The 22,133-nt window shown below is 37.9% G+C and overlaps 1 protein-coding gene across 2 annotated transcripts in view; it reads left to right on the top strand.

Moving 5' to 3' along the window:
* The window catches only part of ITPKB (inositol-trisphosphate 3-kinase B), a 107,285-nt gene extending 99,081 nt beyond the window's left edge, over nucleotides 1–8,204 (top strand). For both annotated transcript variants that reach the window (XM_058165017.1, XM_058164208.1), the window contains 3 exons: nucleotides 2,565–2,666; nucleotides 5,471–5,542; nucleotides 5,893–8,204. In XM_058165017.1, coding sequence (XP_058021000.1) covers nucleotides 2,565–2,666; nucleotides 5,471–5,542; nucleotides 5,893–6,108 — 390 coding nt within the window. In that variant the 3' untranslated portion in view covers nucleotides 6,109–8,204. The remainder of the gene's footprint in view (nucleotides 1–2,564; nucleotides 2,667–5,470; nucleotides 5,543–5,892) is intronic.
* Nucleotides 8,205–22,133: the final 13,929 nt, after the last annotated feature.

Here is a 22,133-nt window from a genome sequence, read left to right as displayed (position 1 = left end):
GTCTGTTGCAACAGTGCATGGGAAATGAATCTGTGATTAACTTGTCATGTAATATAAAATGTCAAATATTTTTGTCTAGGTTTAACCATTCCATAGGCACTATATCTTTACAGAGTACATGTTACTGAGACAGGTTTCTTGGGAGACAGATGTGATTTCCCATTATTAACTTGGTATGGCAGGATCATGGAATTCTTTGTGGCGTTAACTCTTTCCCTTCTCTTTTTGTGTTGAATCATTGGACTCATGCAGTTGACAGATGTAAAATTTCTTGCCTTGCCCTGTTATATTATGTATTGTCATAAAGGTTCATATATAGGTAAAGGTAAAGGTTCCCCTCGCACATACGTGCCAGTCGTTGCTGACTCTAGGGGACGGTGCTCATATCCATTTCAAAGCCGAAGAGCGGAACGCTGTTACCTTCCCACCAAAGGTGGTCCCTATTTTTTCTACTTGCATTTTTACGTGCTTTTGAAACTGCTAGGTTGGCAGAAGCTGGGACAAGTAACGGGAGTTCACCCCGTTACATGGCAGCACTAGGGATTCGAACCACCGAGCTGCCGACCTTTCGATCAAGAAGCTCAATGTCCTAGCCCCTGAGCCACCGCGTCCCGCAAAGTTTCATATAGTAGTAGCTTATTCAACCAAGAGACTGGTCTTATGAATGGAGAATATAGCAACATGTGAATTCTTCCTAAGAAACTCTGATTAGTGCAATCCAGTATGATTCTTTGGAGGCTTAGGTTTGCTATAGCCTCATCCCTGTCATGAAGCCATTTTGTCTGGCTACAAAAAAGGAATGCAGTGATTCATGGAAGTCATGGGGATCAATGGAAAAGTAGTAGGAAACAGACTATTGGATTAGATGAGCCAGAGTCCAATTCAGCAGGGCACTGCTTATGTTCATATAAGTGGAATGTATCTCATACCTTATTCTTCCTTGTCTATCTGAGCAACAGTAGAATAGAATAGAATTTTTTATTGGCCAAGTGTGATTGGACACATAAGGAATTTGTCTTGGTGCATGTGCTCTCAGTGTACATAAAAGAAAAGATACGTTCATCAAGAATCATAAGGTACAAGACTTAATGATAATCATAGGGTACAAATAAGCAATCAAGAAACAGTATCAATATAAATCATTAAGGATACAAACAACAAAGTTACAATCATACAGTCATAAGTGGAAGGAGATGGGTGATGGGAACGATGAGAAGATTAATAGTAGTGCAGATTTAGTAAATAGTTTGACAGTGTTGAGGTAATTATTTGTTTAGCAGAGTGATGGCGTTCGGGGAAAAACTGTTCTTGTGTCTAGTTGTTCTGGTGTGCAGTGCTCTATAGCGTCGTTTTGAGGGTAGGAGATGAAAAAGTTTATGTCCAGGATGTGAGGGGTCTGTAAATACTGAATAAAAGCACAGATGTAAATGGTTTACTGGATGTTGCAGACATTACAACATTCCCCCAGTTGTTTGGATATCTGGATAAGTACAAAATAGGTATCGGAGTGGCACATCAAAACTTTTGGCTGTGTCTGTAGTAGTTTCAGATACCAGTTCTTAGTAAAGCTAAGCTGCTAGGAAGGAAATACTAAATTCTTATAGAAACTACAATAAAAAGTTGTTTTTTTATTCTACCTATTGTTTTTAATACTTTTTTTAAAAATGCCATCTGAAAAATTATTGGAGCCCAAAGCATGCAAGTGTCCCATTTTCAGGAAGGTAAAAGCAAGAGTAAAAATAAGATGCTGTACATGTTTTGAATAGAGGAACTATGGTGCCAAATGAGAGGTACTTTGATATTCCAATCCATATCTAAAGTACACCAGTGGGTTATATTTTCTTGCTTATATTAGCTCCAACTTCATTTGGAGTTGATTTCTGTGCTCATTAAACTAAAGCTTAAGAGTTTTATTATAATAAATTTTTATAATAAATTTGATGGGTTTGAATGAATATTGGGTAGTAAATTTAGGAATGACATTACTGAATTTAATGAAATAATGGCCTTCAACTTCCAATTGTTGCACTGAATGCAATCTCCTTACAATAGCTTACTACATTAAAACCTTAATATAACAACTTGTAAGTCAGAAAGTTGGGGTAAACATATAGATTTTTTCCAGCCTTATAATTTCCATGATGCCAAAATGCATTGTGTTGAAGCGCTACATATCTAGCATTGTTCAATATGATATTTACTCATGAAATGAATTTTTCTCGCCTCCTTTGCAATCATATCCAAAATAATTTGCATTAAACCTTCAAAAAAAAGTTTCAAATGGAAGAAAAATGCCTCTAACGGCAGCAGCTGGATGCAACCGATTTCACTAAAAGCTTTAAACATAGAAATGACTTCTCCAGTGTCCCCAGAACAAGACCAATAAAAAAGCAGTCTTCCTCTATGCCCCATGACTGTTTATTAAGCTCTGATTACCATCTCAAATTTTTGCTCTAAATTTTGTCATAGGATATACTGCATTCTGTTTAGTGAACAGCAAGTGGTATTAATAGAAAAAGATTCTTCTGAGTAATAGCCATGTTTTTGTCATTGTTTTTTTAAAGAAAGAAGATGGCACCGTGAACAGGGATTTCAAGAAGACTCGGACAAAGGAACAAGTCATGGACGCCTTCAGAGAATTTACAAAAGGAAACCATAACATTCTGGTGAGTCATTCCAGCTATTTCCTTTGACGTTCCTTACTTTGGATTAATTTAACATCCAAAAAACCACATGCCAAAATGAAAAGGGGAGATGTGTAATGAAATGGGCAATACTTTCACTCAAGGATCAGCAGGCCACAACTGCCCCCAAATTCATTTTTATGCTCCTTTGAATTATTTTCCCACCCCAATATTGTGCTGCCAAAATTCAGCAGCAGTAAAATGTTGGGATTTGGGTGGGAATCTTTTTATTAATGAACCCCTAAAATAAGTGATACACCTCTGGGCTTAACACCCACCTTGAGTAAAAACAATACGAACACTGCTGCCAAAATATTGTTTTTTGCAATAGTTGATGATGACATAGCAATATGCTTTTGCAGGGCTCCAAAATAAAAATAAGTGTTGCCACTGAGCAAAATAAAGTCGTCTAACTCTTGCTTTAACTAAACTAAATAGATTGGTTCAAATTATGACATCTTGCTCAAAAGTTTTTCAATCTCTTCATATTATAAACAAAATTTTAAATTTTAAATGTTCCTTAGAAGAAATTGATTTTGAAAGAAAGCATATAAAAATTGGAATATATAATCAAAATTGTGTTATCTCTTTAGTTTGTTGAACCTATTAATGTTAAATCCAGTCAGATTTAGTGGAATCCTTTTCTCTTTTCTTTTATTAAATTGCTATCCTGATGAGAAGAAATAAACTCTGTTTATTTTTTAGAGCCAATGTACCATTCTAATCTACAGAGTCAGTACAGTTTACAAACTCCTTTCCAGTAAAAGGATTAAAAAATAATATATTAAAATAGCAAACAAATTAAGACAAACAATAAATTACCATTGCAATAAACTTTGCACAAAGTAATAAACAAATTTCACACACATACAACTGTAGGGAGCTTCCTTCTACACAAGAATCAAAGGGCTTTGAAATAGCCAGACCTTAAGACTTTTTCAGAATGTTAACAGGAAAGGGACTAGTTTAATCTTGCAGTGGTGGGTGGCTGAGTGGATGGGCAGACAGTTTTCACAAAGAAGACTCATCCTCGGAATCCCTGTGAATGATGTTCTCTTTAAAAAGGACTTAACAAATCGATGGAAATGGAAATGGAAATGGGAGCAGGATGTCCAGATCCCAAACCATATAGGTCGTTATTGGAAAGTAACTAGCAACTGTCATAGTTCCTGAAATAGTGATGTTACATAAGAGTGGTGTTGTAATAGCTATCATTACTCAAGCCACTGCATTCCGAAGCAGCCAATACAGGGCATATTGCAATATTCCAAAAAGTGTTAATTAAGGAATGAGACTCTTTTCAGGCAAAGTTGTACCTGATGCACAAGATGTAAGTTATACAAAGATCCCAACTAGCTACAATGTCACCTGCTCCTTGAGAAAGAACTGGGAGTGCAGGAAGAGCCCTAGTTTTTGAATCAGTTCTGTCTAGGATAGAGCAATATTCCAGAACTAGCTATCCATCTTGCTGGGATTAAGCCTAAGCCTCTTCTCTTCCTTCCATATCTTGATAGCTTCCAGCCATCAAGAGAGAACATTAGCCATGTCTCTTGTTTGGCCCAGGATCAAGATATACAACTGAGTTCTATCTGCATACTGAAGATACTTCACCATGCCTGCCAGATGACTTCTTCCAATAGCTTCATATATGGAGATGTTAAAAAGAAGTGAGAAAACCAAGCCTTGTAAGACACCATAATAAGAGCTCTCCTCCATTACTCAAAAAGGACAAGAACAGCTTGGAAAACAGCTCCCCCAAACCTAACCCATATAGGCAATCAAGGAGGACACCATGAGGTCCAGCAAGACCAAGAGAGGCACAGTGTCATTGTCCAATTTCACTACAAATATATAGTGAATGTACTTACATCTGCAAGTATGATCAAAGTGGTTTCAAGCCCAAATTTTGACTGAAATGAGTCTAGAAAATCTATTTCTAAAACATAAATCTATTTCTTCTAGGCATTTTTACTGTGGAAGTTACTTAACATTGCTGAATTCAGCAGTAATGTTATGAGGATGAGCCACCACTACTTTGAAACCAGTGACAGCATCTCCTTTCTCAAGGATGCAGTAACCATCACTCTGGCCCTAACCCTGCTTCCTGGTTTTACCAGTCAGAAAGTGGTGACAGAGTATAAGTGACAGAGCTGACCTCACAGAATCTGGTGACCACGACAAAGTACAAATGCTATCTACTCTCATTCCAAGACAAAAAACAGATCTCATTTGTGGCGTCTCAACTGGGTTGAGACCAGTATGGTTTGGTACAAGGCCATTGTGGCTGTGAATTACTGGGCCACCTTTGAAAGTTCAACCTAGAAGGAAAACCTAAAGTCACCCAGCACCATAAACCTGAGTAATTGAGAAATGAGGTTGAGCAGTACTGGGAGAGATACTGGCTATGTTCAATGTGAAATCATTTTTATGCAAAGAAACTTGTTTGCAATCTTGTCTTGTAGGAGGGTGTGATCAAAATTAAAGCTGAATAACTCCATAATCCAAATATCTTATGTTAAAGGTGGACAGTCTGTGCTTCAGAGCCAACTACAGCACTCAAAAAGATTATGAGAAAAAGAGGAGCTATTCCCTCCTCTACTCTCACCTTTTATTCCCTTTTTATAAGTCATTTGGTATCTGGGCTGAGATATGGAACTTATTTGATTCAAGAATAATGCCTTTGTGTGTGTGAATGTGTGCGTGTGTGTGTGTGTGCGTGTGCGCGCACGCATATGCATGCAGACACAGTATGTATGACTTACCTTTTTTTTCCCTTGCAATTTCAGAACAGTTATCTTAACCGGTTAAAGGGGATACGTGATACTTTGGAAAAATCACCATTCTTCATGACTCATGAGGTAAAATTATTCATTTCCCCTTTTGTCTTTTAAAAAACTAGAGCTAGGTCAAATCATATCACCTAAACACACAAATGGAAATCATTGGGCATCTGGTTCATGAAAATTCAAAAGAATGCATATACATCACAACTGTGTGCATTGAGGAAACAATTTTTACTGCCTCACATGTTGAAATATTGCTACTTTTAAAAATTCAGAACCTAAAATTTCAGTTTTTAATTTTTTAATACCAATATCCTGTTGAGATATATATATTTAAGTTGCAATCTTATCTTCAGAAGAATTTGGAACACTTGTTCTTAATTCCTGCTCTGGGATACTCAGTTCTTTTGTATTTGCTTTTGCAGGTAATTGGGAGTTCCCTTCTCTTCATCCATGACAAGAGGGAGCAGGCCAAAGTATGGATGATTGATTTTGGGAAAACCACTCCACTTCCAGAGGGACAAGTTCTGCAGCACAATGTGCCCTGGATAGAGGGGAACAGAGAGGATGGCTACCTCTGGGGGCTGGATAATCTAATTGAGATCCTAACAGAGTTGTCTCAATGTGAAGATCTGCATTAAAGCCAAGGGTCCACAATCCACAACCTAGTTCCTCCAACTGACTTTCTGATCTGCACTACAAGACACTTTTCTTCCACCTTCTCTTCCAGTTCTAAAATTTAGAAGTTCCTTTTCTTTTATTTAAGGTGTAAATAAAATGTGATGTGCCCAAAGAAACACTGAACAAGAAGTTAAAAATTAGACAAAGCAGACAGCAATGTTGGCCTTAGGAGTTAGGTCTCCTGCATCCTAAAACAGAAAATACTTTTGTCTATAAAAATTTGATAAGAAAGATAATTCCCTAGACTTGTTTAAATTGTATCTCTAGAGTGAAGGATGCATTTGTAGTTATCTGCTGCCCTCTCATGTCCAAAGCTAGCATTATTTGGGGCAACCGATGTTGAAAGCATGCTTATATTGGGCATTTTCTTATAGGTGTTCTTTCTTCGTGGGAATGTCCCACAAAAAGAATGGTAGCAACTTATATTTACTAACTTTCCTAAATATAAGAATTAGAATATAATAGTTTATAGGAATAATTAACATCAGATAGACTTTTCTACATAAGGAAGTAATTTCTTGTTGGCTTACTGTGCAATATATACATAGTTGTAGCAACTGCAAAAGTTTTCCTTTGCGGGTTACATTACATGGTGCATCCAATTAGCTACTGAAATTAGTTTGGACTACTGAGAGCGAGGGTCTGTTCCCTTCTCTACCCTTCTATTAGCTTAGGATGACGTGGTCACAGGGCAGGAAAGGGGCTGCTGCAGAATGACAAAGGCACTGACTGCCATCCTCTGGGTGCCTCTTTGTTAGCACTGCATTCCCTTTTGAAAATGATGATGCATTCTCAGGTGAGCTCCTGCAAATAATTCCAAATCTCCCATTGTAAGAAGAGAGATTAACTAGATCTAACATATCAGCAAGCGGAGTATTATAATGGTAAAGTTTCATAATGTTTGTATGCCTGGCATGGAATATGAGAAAGAAGATGGCAAGTAATTTGGTAGGTCATATAGGCAGACTCTCTAATTAAGGACTTGCCACTTTCAGTCTTGTAAATATATCTGTCTCTCTATTTAGGATATAGAAGTTATTATATAAGTTCCTGGAACATTTGAATTAGACTGCTGAAATCAAGTGGTCAGCAACTGGGAGAGAAAGATTATTGGTGCATTTGATTTTCTTGGAGAACGTATAATATTGCAGAAACCTTGGATGTTGAAACTATAAGTTTATGTTACATTTTTTTCTGAGCCATTTCCTGGCTATTTTTTTAAACCTTTCCATATTTATAATGTATTCCATATTCCTCTATAGCCTCTTCTTACTATTTTTTCAAACAGTAATGTAATCCTGTTTCTTGCATCCAGAGGTGCTGTCCTTGAAACAATTGCATTTGTTTTAGAGGGTGACTATTCATTGGCATACAGTCCCTTTGAAAGCTTTTCAGAAAGATTCTATCCCATTGAGTGTTGCTCCATTCATTTATCACTAAGATAATGTTGCTTTTTCTTAGTGCTGTTGTAAATAATTGCTTTGCTTAGAAGTTTTTTACCTTCAGGCTTCCTATGCTGTTTAATAATAGCCTATGCTGAAAGTGCCTTATGGACTAGTGTCTGTTCCACTCAGTGTCATGAAAAAAAAATTGTGGATTTTTTTAAAGTACTATTTATTGCCATACTTTTAGTTATCTAGAACACTAAGTCTTAATGCATGGAATTTTTTAAAAGGATAATGCTTGGCTTTTGAAATCTCTTTCCACATTTATGGAAAGGGGGAGACCATGAAACAGCTTCATGTCATTCTATTTTAAAAATGTATTTAGCATTTAAATGACTTCTATTACATACTTTTTTTAAAAAAATATATGCTGGTTTGTTTGTAAAATAAGATTCTTTGCTTTTTGGCTTTTAAAGAAGTGAAATATTTCTCCAGATATCTTTTGGATCTTTCTGGAGGCTGGAACTATTGCTGTGAGGTATTTCTCCTAACACTTTCCACCCCGTTCCCCTTGATTAGCAAGGAGATGAAGAACATTGCAGAGTTAAAGAACATCACCAATGCACAGTGCCTGTAAGTCAAACAACTTAAAATAAAAACATACAACATGGTTTTTTGTTGTGATAGTTTATCTTTTCTATTTGTGTAATATTTACTTCTGATATTCTGGTAGTGAGAGACTGGTGTAAGAAATTGTATATTTCTTAATATACAATACTTTGATCTACTGACCAGTAGTACAATTTTGACAATGTGGGACAATCAGAACTTCTAAATTCTAGGGTTTCTACCATACCAAAATTACTAAGATTTCCAAATATATTTACCTAACACCTTGACATAGATTTAGATTTTGGCATAGGTATATAATTGTCTGATGTTCAAGTCAATGAATTATTCAGTTCAAACTATAGTATAGCAAAGAGTAATATTTTAGAGATTTTTAATATCTTGAATTTAAGCCATGCTAATGAATTGTTAAACATCAGTTATTTTGTATTTTTCATACCAGTATTTTTTATTCCATCTCACTATGTGTCTCAATAAACAAATTGTCCGTTCTTAAGAAGCACGTGCATATCCCTACAGGGTGAGAGGTATAAGTATTCATTGGGGTATGAATACAGAAAAATATAAGTCAGCTCAGTGTTCTATTTTTCTGTATGGTGTCTATCTATAATGCACTTGAGATTCTGCATACTATAGTAATTGATTTGGAAATAAATCCCAGCACTGTCACTTAAATAGCACACTGGCATATTGAGGCAAATTTATATTAAACTGTTTGTAGTAGAAAGTTACTTTTTTTTCTCAGAGTTCTGGCTCCTTTCAATTACCCAATTGGACTTTATCCTGATATCCCAGAATTAGGTAAGACAATCTATCAAGTTCTTTGAATGGTTGACAGCTTGATTGATTCTATTCTATTCTATTGGCATCCTTCAGTCTCAAAAGACAATGGTATTGTGCATCTGGTGGCTAAAAAGACCAATTCAAGAGTGGTAATCCCTTCCACACTGAGGGCAGATACATTCTGTTCCCTGCCCAGCCCCCAGATTTCGCTGGTTCCGGGACTGCCTCTTTGCCTCAGCCTGCCGAACAAATGTCTCTTCGAATTGGAGAAGGCCATGCTGCGTCTTTAGCCTCCAAGCTGAACGATCGGAGGTCAAGGTTTCCCAGTTGTTAATGTCCATTCCCAGGGCCTTTAGGTCCCTCTTGCAGATATCCTTATATCGCAGCTGTGGTCTCCCTCTGAGGCGCTTTCCCTGCACTAATTCTCCACACAGATCTTTCTGAATCCGACCATCAGCCATTCTACGACATGCAGTGTAGACGTCGCTGTTTCAGTAGTGTATACATGCTAGAAATTCCAGAATGTTTCAAGACTGTGCTATTTGGAACTTTGTCCTGCCAGGTAAATGCCAAAAATACGTTGGAGACAGCGCATATGAAAGGTGTTCAACTTTCTCTCCTGCCGTGCGTAAAGGGTCCAAGACTCACTGCAGTACAAGAGTGTGCTCAGGACGCAGGCTCTATAGATCTGGATCTTTGTATGTTCCGTCAGCTTCTTATTAAGCCATACTCTCTTTGTAAGTCTGGAAAATGTGGTGGCCGCTTTACCAATATGTTTATTCAGCTCAGTATCTAAAGAGAGGGAGTGTCAGAGATAGTTGAGCCGAGGTACACAAAGTCATGGACAACCTCCAGTTCTTGTGCAGAGGGGATACAGGGAGATAAATCCACATCCTGACCCATGACTTGTGTTTTTTCAGGCTAATGGTTAGTCCAAAGTCTTGGCAGGCCTTGCTAAAACTGTCCATAAGTTGTTGAAGGTCTTCAGCAGGGTGAGCAGTGACAGCAGCATCGTCAGCGAAGAGGAAATCCTGTAAGCATTTCAGCTGGACTTTAGACTTTGCTCAATTGCTCGAGCTTGATTGATACATGCAACAAATTTAGTCACACACAAACTAACATAATAGGGACAGTGTTTCTGGATTTGTTCCTCTTGTGTTGCTTTATATGTTGAGAGAAAAGTACTGTTCAGTCTTATCTCGGAACTACCTTGCTTTGTCATTTTCATTATGAGGTGGGAACTAATTTCTGAGCAACTCCAGTTACCATATCAAAATTGAACCAGGCAGTTATAGAGACAAATACAAATGCAAAAAAATTGCACTAGACTGGGATCTATGCTATGGAACTTTTGGATGTTTTTCACCCCTAAGAATAAGCATAGACTCCAGTAGTCACAGTTGCCCATTTTCAAAAGAGTCAGAAAAAATGTTAAAGCACTTGTCTAATGTAATTACATAATTCCTGAAATCAGGATAAATGGAAATCTCTCACTAACCTCAAAATAGCACCTAGATTATGCAGTGGAGAAAGACCAAATGTAGTGAAGATTGCACAGGCTCTTATTGCTCCAGTTCCCTGAGGTGAACTTTTGACACAGATTAGTGAATTCTATAAAGTTTTATCAGCTTTTCAACTTTGCCTTTCCTGAAAACCAGCCTTCAGCATTCAGATTTTAAAAAAGAAAGGGTGAGAAATCACTAAGGGGGTTCATTGCATGCAAATTTTACACCATGATTCTGTTCAATTTCAATGTTTTCTCTTCTGGTAATTTCTCATTCATTACTGGGGGAAACAGCAGTACTTCTAGCTTTCTGCTTGTAATTATGTCTGTGAAATTTTTCAAGTGGTCTGAAGACTAAGAAAGACAGGTAAAATGAAACAGAACAGGCTTATTATATAACTTGGTGCCCTCCAGATTCTTAGATTTCACCACCCATAATTCTTAGTAATCAGGGCTAGAAATAATCAGGATCTGTCACATATGGTATAATCAGCTTAATATACTCAGCCTTTTTTATTTAATTCAGGCAAAAGATCTGACTGCATTTAACAATAGCCTTTACAAACAACTTTCCTATAGAGTGATATGGTTGTGCTCAGTCTAGCCAAGAGATGGCAGTATTTTCCAATGAGACTTGCAAACTTGAGACTTGTTTACATACACACTAGCAAGAACAGAATAAAAGCGATCTGATCCAAATTAGTTTTTTTAATAACATTTCAGAATTAATGATAGTCATGTCTTCATAATAGAACTAAGGAGCAGGTGCCTGTTTCATAAGAAAGAAGCAATAGGTTTCAGAAGCATGTGGCCTATTAACATTTTAGCAATTTCAGATGCCTATATACCATTTTACGGTCTGCATAACTAAAATCTGGATGTTATAAAAATGAAAACATACATCTTATTTGATTCTGATGTATTTGAGAGATCTAAGATTGATAACCTTAAAATGGCTTAATAATAATATAAATTTATGCAAGACAATTAACAGTAAAACATAATCAAATATACCAGACCCACAACAAAAGCAGATATACAACAAAATTATCAATTTAATATATTCTTGGCAAGGGCTCAATTCAACATCTATGTTTACATGTCATAGCCATGGTTAACTCTAGTTTATGGAATTAACCCAATTTTCTGGTTCTGCATGACAGACTGAATCGTGAGCTAACCACAGAGTCTGGGTTTGAGGTATATGATAAGTAGTGGACTAGCTTATGACCTGGTATAATGTGAATCCTGGAAACACAAGCAGCATTCTCTTGAGTGAAAGGAAGGCACTAGCTCAGATGGACTACTCCCTGCAGTCATTTGAGGAGGAAAGTTACATACTCAAGAGATGTGTGAAGTTTTTAAGTCTCAGTGTCAGGGTTCCAACCTGACACTAAAACCCCCAACGAAAGAAGACTCCAAGGCTAGAGATCCCTCAAAGTTCCATTTTATTAGAGATGCCATATTGGCACATCTGGGAAAACCCGAATCTGAAAGCTTCCAGGTTTTCCCCACCCATAGGAAAGTCCAAGTCCCTGCCCAGTACCCACATGTCCATCACATGGTCCAATTAATGCACCGTCCCAACTGGAGATACCTCCCAGTCACACCCCTCCAGGAGCAGGGCAAGATGTCCTTGACTCTCAGAGAAAAGAATGTTATTATAACTATATATCTCCCCTGCTCCATACAATCCCCTCTCCCAGTTTCCCACAGCACTAAATGTGGCAGGCCTGATGATCCAATGCAAAAGATGGCTTCCAGGTCTGACACTCAGTGCTTCCAAATGAGCTTTTATCAGATCTTCTGGCAGAGGTTTCTCAGTGAGTCTCTCCAAATATGACAATTTTCAGATATGTTATCATTTCCCTGCCCTGACAGCTATTAATTAATTGCCAGCTTCCTTGCTTGGTTACTACATTTCTAGCTCACTTTTCCCTCCCAAGGAGCTCAAAGCCATTTATGATATGTGGGGGATGCAATGATGAACTGAAGACCATGGAAGAATGATGAGCTGGTGAATGGTCTGGTTTCTCAGAATTTTTCTCTGAAGGAATTCCTCTGGAGAGGACTCTGAATAGCCCAAAGTGCTTCAGATGACATGTCTGTAAAACAGACGTCTCCAGTGGGTTTGGAGACCTGGGAACCAAGAGATGGCCATCTTTGCCCAAGCCACAGCTGATGCCTTTAAAAGGGTACTATATTCACACACTTCCTTTTTTGATTACTCACAAAAGTGCTTGTACGAAATTGCTTGTTAAAATGGGTTTTGCATATTGAAAATCTTCAGAAGGACAAGTCTCATTATTACACATTATTATTATTATTATTGAGTCTCCTTCAATCTTTGGCAAAAGAAGTTTTATGCAGCTGTATGGACTTAAACAGAAAACAAAAGGTTGATTAGAACACTAATTTTGAAAATGTATAAATGGACTAAGGAGTCCTATAGATTTGAAATAAGTTTTGAAATTAATTGCAAGAATCCTTTCTGTGAGTTGTTTAGAATTAAATTCTTTTAAAATATATTAAATTAAGTATGACACCTTCAGATGGGAAAATGCTATTGATTAGAAAAAAACATGAGAATTTGAAGTTGGACTCTAAGGGAACCAGAAAGAACTAGATGATATAATTAAAGGAGAAAAGATCCACTAATACAGACTGGACCAAAATGCTCTACTTTTGGAAGGATTCAAGGATATTTGAGAACAATGCACTCAGAAGTTAGTCTAAGAGTGTCTTTTATCATAAAAATCAAATTAAAAAGGTTATAGAAAAGGATCAGGTTTCGCTGAACAACATTGACGCTGAAGTTGATTTGAATGTTGAAAAATGACACGTTTATAAGAATAATATGGGGGGAAATGTTACACTGGATTTATAAATAAAACCAGCTAATATTGTAATAATTAAAAGGAATATACAAATAACAAACCAGTGACTTGGATAAGGTAATTTTCTTATTTTGTATACGAGACGTGTTACAAGTTTTGAATTTGAGCATTTTTGAGAAGAGACAAAAAAGAAAATGAAAAGAAATAAAATTCTTAGACACCTTTTAAGGAATTAAAGAGAAGGTTATTAAAATCAAAGGGAAGAAATATAAATTTGGTTTATTTGATAAAGAAATACACACGCACACCCCATATTTGACAAGGACTAAGTATCTATAGGGGGACGCGGTGGCTCAGGGGCTAAGACAGCTGAGCTTGTCAATTGAAAGGTGGCAGTTCGGCAGTTCGAATCCCTAGTGCTGCCGTGTAACGGGGTGAACTCCCGTTAGTAGTCCCAGCTTCTGCCAACCTAGCAGTTTTGAAAGCACGTAAAACTGCAAGTAGAAAAAATAGGGACCACCTTTGGTGGGAAGGTAACAATGTTCCGTGCGCTTTTGGTGTTGAGTCATGCTGGCCACATGACCACAGAGAGGTCTTCGGACAGCACTGGCTCTTCGGCTTTGAAACGGAGATGAGCACCGCCCCCTAGAGTCAGCAACAACTAGCACATATGTGCAAGGGGAACCTTTACCTTTACCTAAGTATCTATAAAGATTTGTTTATAGACGGGATGAGATCTTCTGTTGTGTTCTTAGAGAAGGTGATAAATTACTTGTTTGAAGTTGTTATGATGAAGGAGGAAGTCATTTATTTATATATCTCTTTTTTCTCTTATATTTTTTTCCTTTTAATTTTTTTCTTTGCAGTTTTTATGTTTTATATTTTTCTTAGTTTGCATTAGCTGTTTATCTATTTGTAAATAATAAATATTATTTAAAAAGCCATCTAGAATATATGGTACGCAGTGGTCCGGAGGTTGCTTACCTTAAAGTTGTCAATCACCCTTGAGCTTCATTAGTCTTCACTAGGGTTTGAAATAGGCCTTTTATGAGGTTCTTGTTATTATAGATGACACAGTGATTTGCAACATCAGATTTTTCCAAGTATTTTGTGGTCCAGCACATTTCTGCAATCCAGCACTAAGATATAAGGATTTACTTTCAGATTTAGCATAGAACTATAATACAAAGGTAGTGTTGGAAGAAATATCCATCTGGGTTCAGTTCCAAGTGGGGAAAAAGACACTGGAAACATGGAGACTGCTTGGAAAGATGGTTTAATGGTGGTCAGGATCACATGGCTTGAATTCCTGAACAGAAAAGGGCTGAGATCTTGTGCGCTCCCTAGCTTTATGCTTTTTCTGAGCTTTGAACTTTCTGGGGCACAGGAAGAGTCTCCTGATTGGTTGTCAGACTCCCAGGGGGTGGGGGTCTTAGCTAACCTTGCTGGCTGATGTAATCTTCCCAGGTGTCATGTGGTGAGTTTCTACTGCTAGATGGGTCTTATTGTGTTGCAGATGATGGTCCAAAGGTGGGGAGAATGAGTTTCTGCCTCTGGCCTATTGACAAAAGGTGGGGGGTGGCAGGAAGTTGCAGGGAGATGCTTTGTCCTTAAAACACTCCATTTCTCATCCAGTGAAATACATTCTGCCTTTTAAATATTTTCTAAAATATTTCATTCTTGTAGGAGGGGGGTGGCTGCTAACTTCCTACAGTAGGAAAACTAAATTCTGCATTCCTTGTTTGGCTTTTTCTGTACTTCTAAAGCTGTACTGCCAAAATTGCAAATATGGTTCTTTGGGAAATGTGGGAACAAACTCAAATGTTCATAAGCCACTGGAAAAATTTAATACTACTTCAAAAGATGGGATCCACCCCTTCAAACTCCCAACCTTTGGATATCATAGAACCACCCACTGAAATGATTTTATCCTCTCATTACTTCACTGTAATTTGATTAATGATTTTTGGTCACCATTTGATTAATTTTTAAGTACTGTTGGAAAAAATATCCATCTGGGTTCAGTTCCAAGTGGGGACAAAGACACTGGAAACATGGAGGCTGCTTGGAAAGATGGTTTAATGGTGGTCAGGATCACATGGCTTGAGTTCCTGAACAGAAAAGGGATGAGATCCTGTGTGCTCCCTGGCTTTATGCTTTTTCTGAGCTTTGAACTTTCTGGGCACAGGAAGAGTATCCTGATTGGTTGTCAAACTCCCAGGTGGTCTAGGGGTCTTAGCTAATGTTGTAGGTTGTCTCTCAAGCTTGCTTGAGCCTTGCCATGTGGTGAGTTTCTGTTGCTAGATGAGTCCTATTGTGTTGCAAATGATGGTCCATTGACAAAGGTGGGGAGAATGAGTTTCTATCTCTGACCCATTGATAAAGGTGGGGGGGAAATGAGTGAGCTTGGCTGAGGCTTTAATGGCCCATTGACAAAGGTGGGGGGGAGTCAGGAAGCTGCTTTGTCTTTAAAACATGTTTCTCCATTTCTCATCCAGGGAAATATATTCTGCCTTTTAAATATTTTCTAAAATATTTCATTCTTCTAGGAGGGGGATGGGTGCTAAATTCCTACAGTACCATCCCCCACTTGCTCCTGTGGGAGCTTCAGTCTGTTTTTTTAAATGTTTCCATTTTAAGATTTCCCTCTGGAAGGATGTACTCTGGGGTTAAGTCAATCTGATTTAAAATGCTAAAAGTGTGACAGTACTTTCAACAGGATCTAGAAAGCTGAAAGGCAGAAAGTAATTGGAAGAACTTTCATGATATTATGTTGGTTGATACCTGAGCACACTTGATTAGATAACTAAACTATCCTAGCTGTCTTGATTAGATCTGAAAGTGCCTTAGACCAGAGGTCCCCAACCCCTGGGTGCAGCCCACTATTGGACCATGGCCTATTCAGAACCAGACCGCGCGATATGTGTGCACATACTGGCCCACCACTCGTGTGAGTTGAGCTGCGTGCCAGCCTACGACTCATGTGGCCCGGTTCCCCTCTCCCACCCTGGGCCTCCAAAACACAAAGGTTGGAGACTGCTGCCTTAGATCACTATCAGTTTTTATTAAATGGATCTAACAGGGTGAATGCCATTTTTCCAGTTTTCAAAAAATGTCTGATAATGTTTCATGTCAGTGACATTTTTATTTGTATTGCTTTTCACCAGAAGCTTGGATTCTATCAGATCTATTTTTGAACTACAGTTTTGACAAGAGGCAACCTTTTGGAGAAGAAACAAAGGAGCTTCAGAAGCGCTCAAGCAAACAAAGCAGGGAGAACAAAGAACAAAAGCACTAGCTCAAATACAGTCATTAGGTTATGAAACTGTTTTTCCTGCATCTGAGTAATGATAAAAAGAAGCACAATGTGTGCCAAGGCAGCTGTGTCAAGTTGGTACTATAATTTTCACTACAAAAGTTGCTAGAAATTAGATTTTCTTTTTTTCTTCCCATGTTGGGAATCTAGAGTTTATGAATTACCCGTTTAAATCATCCCCAATTGAGATAGTAGCATCTCACTGCCCTTGATATAGATGCCTTGCCTGGTTGAATCCCCAACCCACTGAATCCACTGACTTAGAATAAATGTTTTGAAGAGACTTTAATAATCAGACAGGTTTAAGTGCAGATATGTCTCAAATTGTTATCAGCAATAGGTTGTGCCTGTGTCAGATCTGACCATTTTTTAGACAATTAAGAAGTTTTTCCTCTCTCCTTATTTCAGAAACCAAACCACCAAATTAAAAGGTCAGTAGAATCAAATTAGTCCAGCTTTTCTCAACTGCAAGAAGTTTAAAGTGTGTGGAATTCAATTCCCAGAATTCCCTAGCCCTGAATTCTGAAGTGCAGGCATCTTAAAGGGCCTGAGGAATTAGACCAAAGGAAATGGGAATCTTTTCTTGGATTACTATCAATGACAGTAGCTGTTAGGAGATTTTAAAAAGTACTTCATAACTAAGGCTTGTTCTATCAATTGTAATAGGCTTTTGAACAGTATAAAGGGGAAAGTTTTTTCTTAATACCTCTTTTCTGAAACCATTCGTTTATAGTATCTAGATAAATCTTTTTTAATTTAGGCAAAGTTTTTTCTTAATACCTCTTTTCTGAGACCATTCATTTACAGTATCTAGATAAATCTTTTTTAATTTAGGCAAAGTTTTTTCTTAATACCTCTTTTCTGAGACCATTCATTTACAGTATCTAGATAAATCTTTTTTAATTTAGGCAAAATCTATCAGAAATAAGATTAGGATTCAGTTTTGCCCATCAAACTAAGACAAATGTAAATTGTGATTTAGGCTAGTGTGAAGCCAATCTTTTTTATTTATAAACACAATTTAGATTGAGTAGATGTGGAAACCAACCAAATGGGAACTACATTGGATTGTTGAGATGAACAGAATCCTGGACTAGGTGAATTTGATCTTAATCTTGACTGTTTCATTCCTCTATGTATATTTTTTTAATTCCCTTCCTTCACTGCTTCAGTCTCAAAGTCACATAATGACAGGACTGGAAGAGATCTTGAATGTCTTCTGGTCCAAACCCCTTTCCATGGCAGGAGACCTGATATCATTCCTGACAATGGTTGCCCAGTATTTTCTTGAAAACCTTCAGTGATGGGACATCCATAACTGCAGGAGGCAAGCTGTTCTATTGATTATTCTCACTGAAAAGAAGTTTGTCCTTAGTTCCAGGTTAAATCTCTCTTTAGCTAGCTTCCATCCATCACTTCTTGTCCTACCCTCAGGAGCTTTGGAGAATAAATCTCCACCTCTCTGTGGCACCCCCACATTACTGGAAGACACCTATCATGTCATCTCTAATTCTTCTCTTTGTTAGGCTAGACAGACCTAGTTCACTTAACCATTCTTCATATGATGGGGATCTCAATACATTTTTCTGCATTCTATTTTTAATTTTGTTTTGATCCAGTTGTTGTTTTTACAAAACACTATGTTAGACAGTATAGCAACTGAAATGAAACTATAAATCTTAGTTCATTTTGGAGCATCTTTTCCCATGCATATGAGATAATTTTAAAATAGAATAGAATAGAATTTTTTATTGGCCAAGTGTGATTGGACACATAAGGAATTTGTCTTAGTGCATATGGTCTCAGTGCACATAAAAGAAAAGATATGTTCATCAAGAATCGTAAGGTAAAACACTTAATGATAGTAATAGGGTACAAATAAGCAATCAGGAAACAATCAAGATCAATATAAATCGTAAGGATACAAGCAACAAAGTTACAGTCATACAGTCATAAGTGGAAGGAGATGGGTGGTGGGAACGATGAGAAGATTAATAGTTGTGCAGATTTAGTAACTAGTTTGACAGTGTTGAGGGAATTATTTGTTTAGCAGAGTGATTGCATTCAGGAAAAAACTGTTGTGTCTAGTTGTTCTGGTGTGCAGTGCTCTATAGCACTACTCATCAACCTTGGCAACTTTAAGAGTTCTGGACTTCAACTCCCAGAGTTCTTCAGCCAGCAAAGCAACACAAAGCTGGCTGAGGAACTCTGGGAGTTGAAGTCCAGAACTCTTAAAGTTGCCAAGGTTGGAGATCCCTGTTCTATAGCATCATTTTGAGGGTAGGAGTTGAAACAGTTTGTCCAGGATGTGAGGGGTCTATAAATATTTTCACAGCCCTCTTTTTGACTCATGCAGTATACAGGTCCTCAATGGAAGGCAGGTTGGTAGCAATTGTTTTTTCTGCAATTCTAATTATTCTCTGAAGTCTGTGTCTGTCTTGCTGGATTGCAGAACCAAACCACACAGTTTTAGAGGTGCAGATATCAGACACAATAATTCCTCTGTAGAACTGTATCAGCAGCTCCTTGAGCAGTTTGAGCTTTCTGAGTTGGCACAGAAAGAACATTCTGTGTTGTGCTTTTTTGATGACATTTTTGATGTTAGCTATGTTATGAATACTTTCTAATGCAACTCAGGATCACTTTAAGTTTGGCTTTTGGGCAATGTTCTTGATAGTTGAACATCTTTTTAAATGGAAGATGCAATTGACTGAATTTAGGTTCTTCTGTATATAAAATATGAATCATATTGGTTGTTCAGTTTGTTTCCTAAAGCAGACAACCCAAATGGCATCTACTCACTGATGGTGAAAAATACGATATATTCAGGCAATTTATTCACCTTTAAAGAATTATCCACATCTACTAATGCCAATGAATTATGTCATTCTATCTAAATGAACTAACTTTGGTTCTGCTCGATTTGCTTTGTTACTCTTCTGATGCTCAGAGAAGTAGTGAGAGCGTATTTTCCCTTCTGCTGATTCCGTCAGAGCAATGTATTCCTTTTACCAACCTTTTGAAATCTTCCTGCCAAAGAAGAGCCTTTTGACTGAATACAGCTTAAAATGAGGCTCTATAGAATCCCATCCAGAGCAATAAGATGGCAGATGGTATTGGATGCTATGTGGAAATGCTGTTTGGCTGGGCAGAGCAGGGAGGGATAGAAGACAAGGGGAAGTCTTGTCTGAGGCAGTTTAGTGAGCAAAAGGAAATGAGTTTTAAATTACTTGTGGGAGTCATTTTGAGCCTAAATATGCCCAAGAGGGAAGATAATAGACTGCTGAGAAGTGCCATAGGAAAAATATAGCATCATGCCTACCACAGTTGCCTGGGTATTAGAGAAGAAAAGTGTTTTGACTGACACTAAGACTTCAAAATATTTGTGAACAATGAGTCTTGAGAGTTTGGAAGATGAGGGAGAGCTCTTTGGGAAGTTGTCACAAAGTTGAGTTTGGAAAATAAAAGGAATCACCTTGTTTGTTTTGTTTTTAAAGGAGTGCACTTAAAGTAGTGCCTAATTAATTTCTCTGTTCATAGATTTGTGGCCCATAGCAGTACAATCTGCTGTTTCTTTTTGCACTGAAGACAAATTCCTTGTATGTTTAATCACATTCAGCCAAGTAAAGTATCCTCTCCTCTCCCCTCCCCTCCCCTCCCCTCCTCTATTTATTCTATTCTAGAGATGAATCTTGGGTCTATAGTAGACTGGGGACATTTTGGCCATGCACCGTATATCTTTGATACATTGAACAAGATCCAAGAATGGTCCAAGAAAACAGGCTCCCCTCTTTCTCTTTTCACAAGCAGCTGCTGCCCTTTTCATGGTTGTCATTTGGGCGGGCATTGAAATCCATTTTTACCATCCTTGTCTTAATCTTATCGGATTACTTTACAAGGAAATAAATGATACTTCTACAGTATTTACTTTACAGAGGATGCTTCAAATGCTTGGGAGTGATTGATGGGAGAGCTTGTCTCTGGTTAAGGAGCTACATGGGGGGGGGTCCTTTTCTATTTCTGGCACGTTATAGTTATGTGTGGCAGGCAGGCATTCAGCAGATGTACCTTGGATCTGATAGAGAATGGCAGAAGAGGCAATAAAATAAGATGCCAAGGGCTGTTTGCAAGCATTTGTTTTTAAGAGTTCTTTTGAGAAATGTTCTTGAAAATGAAGATTTGTACTTTCTTTTGGAGCATATCAGTTTACTTTTTTTGGCTTCTGTAAACACCATATCAGAATAACAGAGTTGGAAGGACCTTGGGAGTCTTCTAGTCTAACCTTCCGCTCAAGCAGGAAACCCTACATCATTTCAGACTAATGGTTGTTGAATCTCTTCTTAAAAACCACCAGTGATAGAGCACCCCCAACTTCTGGAGGCAAGGTTCTCCACTGACTATTTATTCTAACTTATCAGGAAATTTGTCCTTAGTTCTAGGTTGGCTCTCTCAATTAATTTGAATCCATTGGTTCTTGTTCTGTGTTCAGGTGCTTTGGAGAATAGGTTGACCCCCTCTTCCTTGTGGCAGCCCCTTAGATATGGGAACACTGCTATCAAGATACCTTGATAGTCCTTCTTTTCATTAAACTAGATATATATACCTAATTCCTGCAACCATTCTTCGTATGTTTTAGCCTCCAGTCCTCATTATCTTTGTTGCTCTGCACTCTTTCTAGGCTCTCAACATCTTTTTTTATATTGTGGAGACCAAAACTGGTTGCAATAGTCCAAGTGTCGTCTTTCCAAGGCATTATAAAGTGGTATACTTCATGGGAACTTGATTCTATCCGTCTGTTAATACGGCCAAGGATGTGTTGGCTTTTTTTGGCAGCTGCAGCTGGCTCATATTTAATAACAACAACAACAACAACAACAGAGTTGGAAGGGACCTTGGAGGCCTTCTAGTCCAACTCCTGCCCAGGCAGGAAACTCTACACCATCTCAGACAGATGGTTATCCAACATTTTCTTAAAAATTTCCAGTGTTGGAGCATTCACAACTTCTGCAGGCAAGTCGTTCCACTTATTAATTGTTCTAACTGTCAGGAAATTTCTCCTTAGTTCTAAGTTGCTTCTTTCCTTGATCAGTTTCCACCCATTGCTTCTTGTTCTACCCTCAGGTGCATTTAAGTGATTGTCCGCTAGGACTCCAAAATACTTCTCACAGCACTGCTGTTGAACCAGGTACCACATATTCTGTATCATATTAAAGAGATCCTGGCTCTGGAGCAAGAAAAAGACATTCAAGATAATTTCTTACTTTTTGTAAAGTAACGCACTCCTATACACATACCTACCTTCCAAACTGCTTTGTGCAGCCAATTCTCATGGAAAATACAGGAAGTTTATTCTCACCTCAAGAATCTCCGAAACCACAAGTCATGCAAGCAGGGGTGTGGTGCAGATACAAAACAATCAAGCTTTCAATTGTACCATCACAAACATCATCTTGATTTTCAAGGCTGCACTCTGCAGACATTCCTCCAGGCAAATAGGACTTTGAGTAATCAACTATTTGCATTCAGAAAA

Source organism: Ahaetulla prasina, chromosome 1 (genome assembly GCF_028640845.1).
Source record: "Ahaetulla prasina isolate Xishuangbanna chromosome 1, ASM2864084v1, whole genome shotgun sequence".
Classification (NCBI taxonomy): domain Eukaryota; kingdom Metazoa; phylum Chordata; class Lepidosauria; order Squamata; family Colubridae; genus Ahaetulla; species Ahaetulla prasina.
The sequence above is the reverse complement of the archived record's forward strand: the minus strand, read 5'-3'. Positions and strand labels throughout refer to the sequence as shown.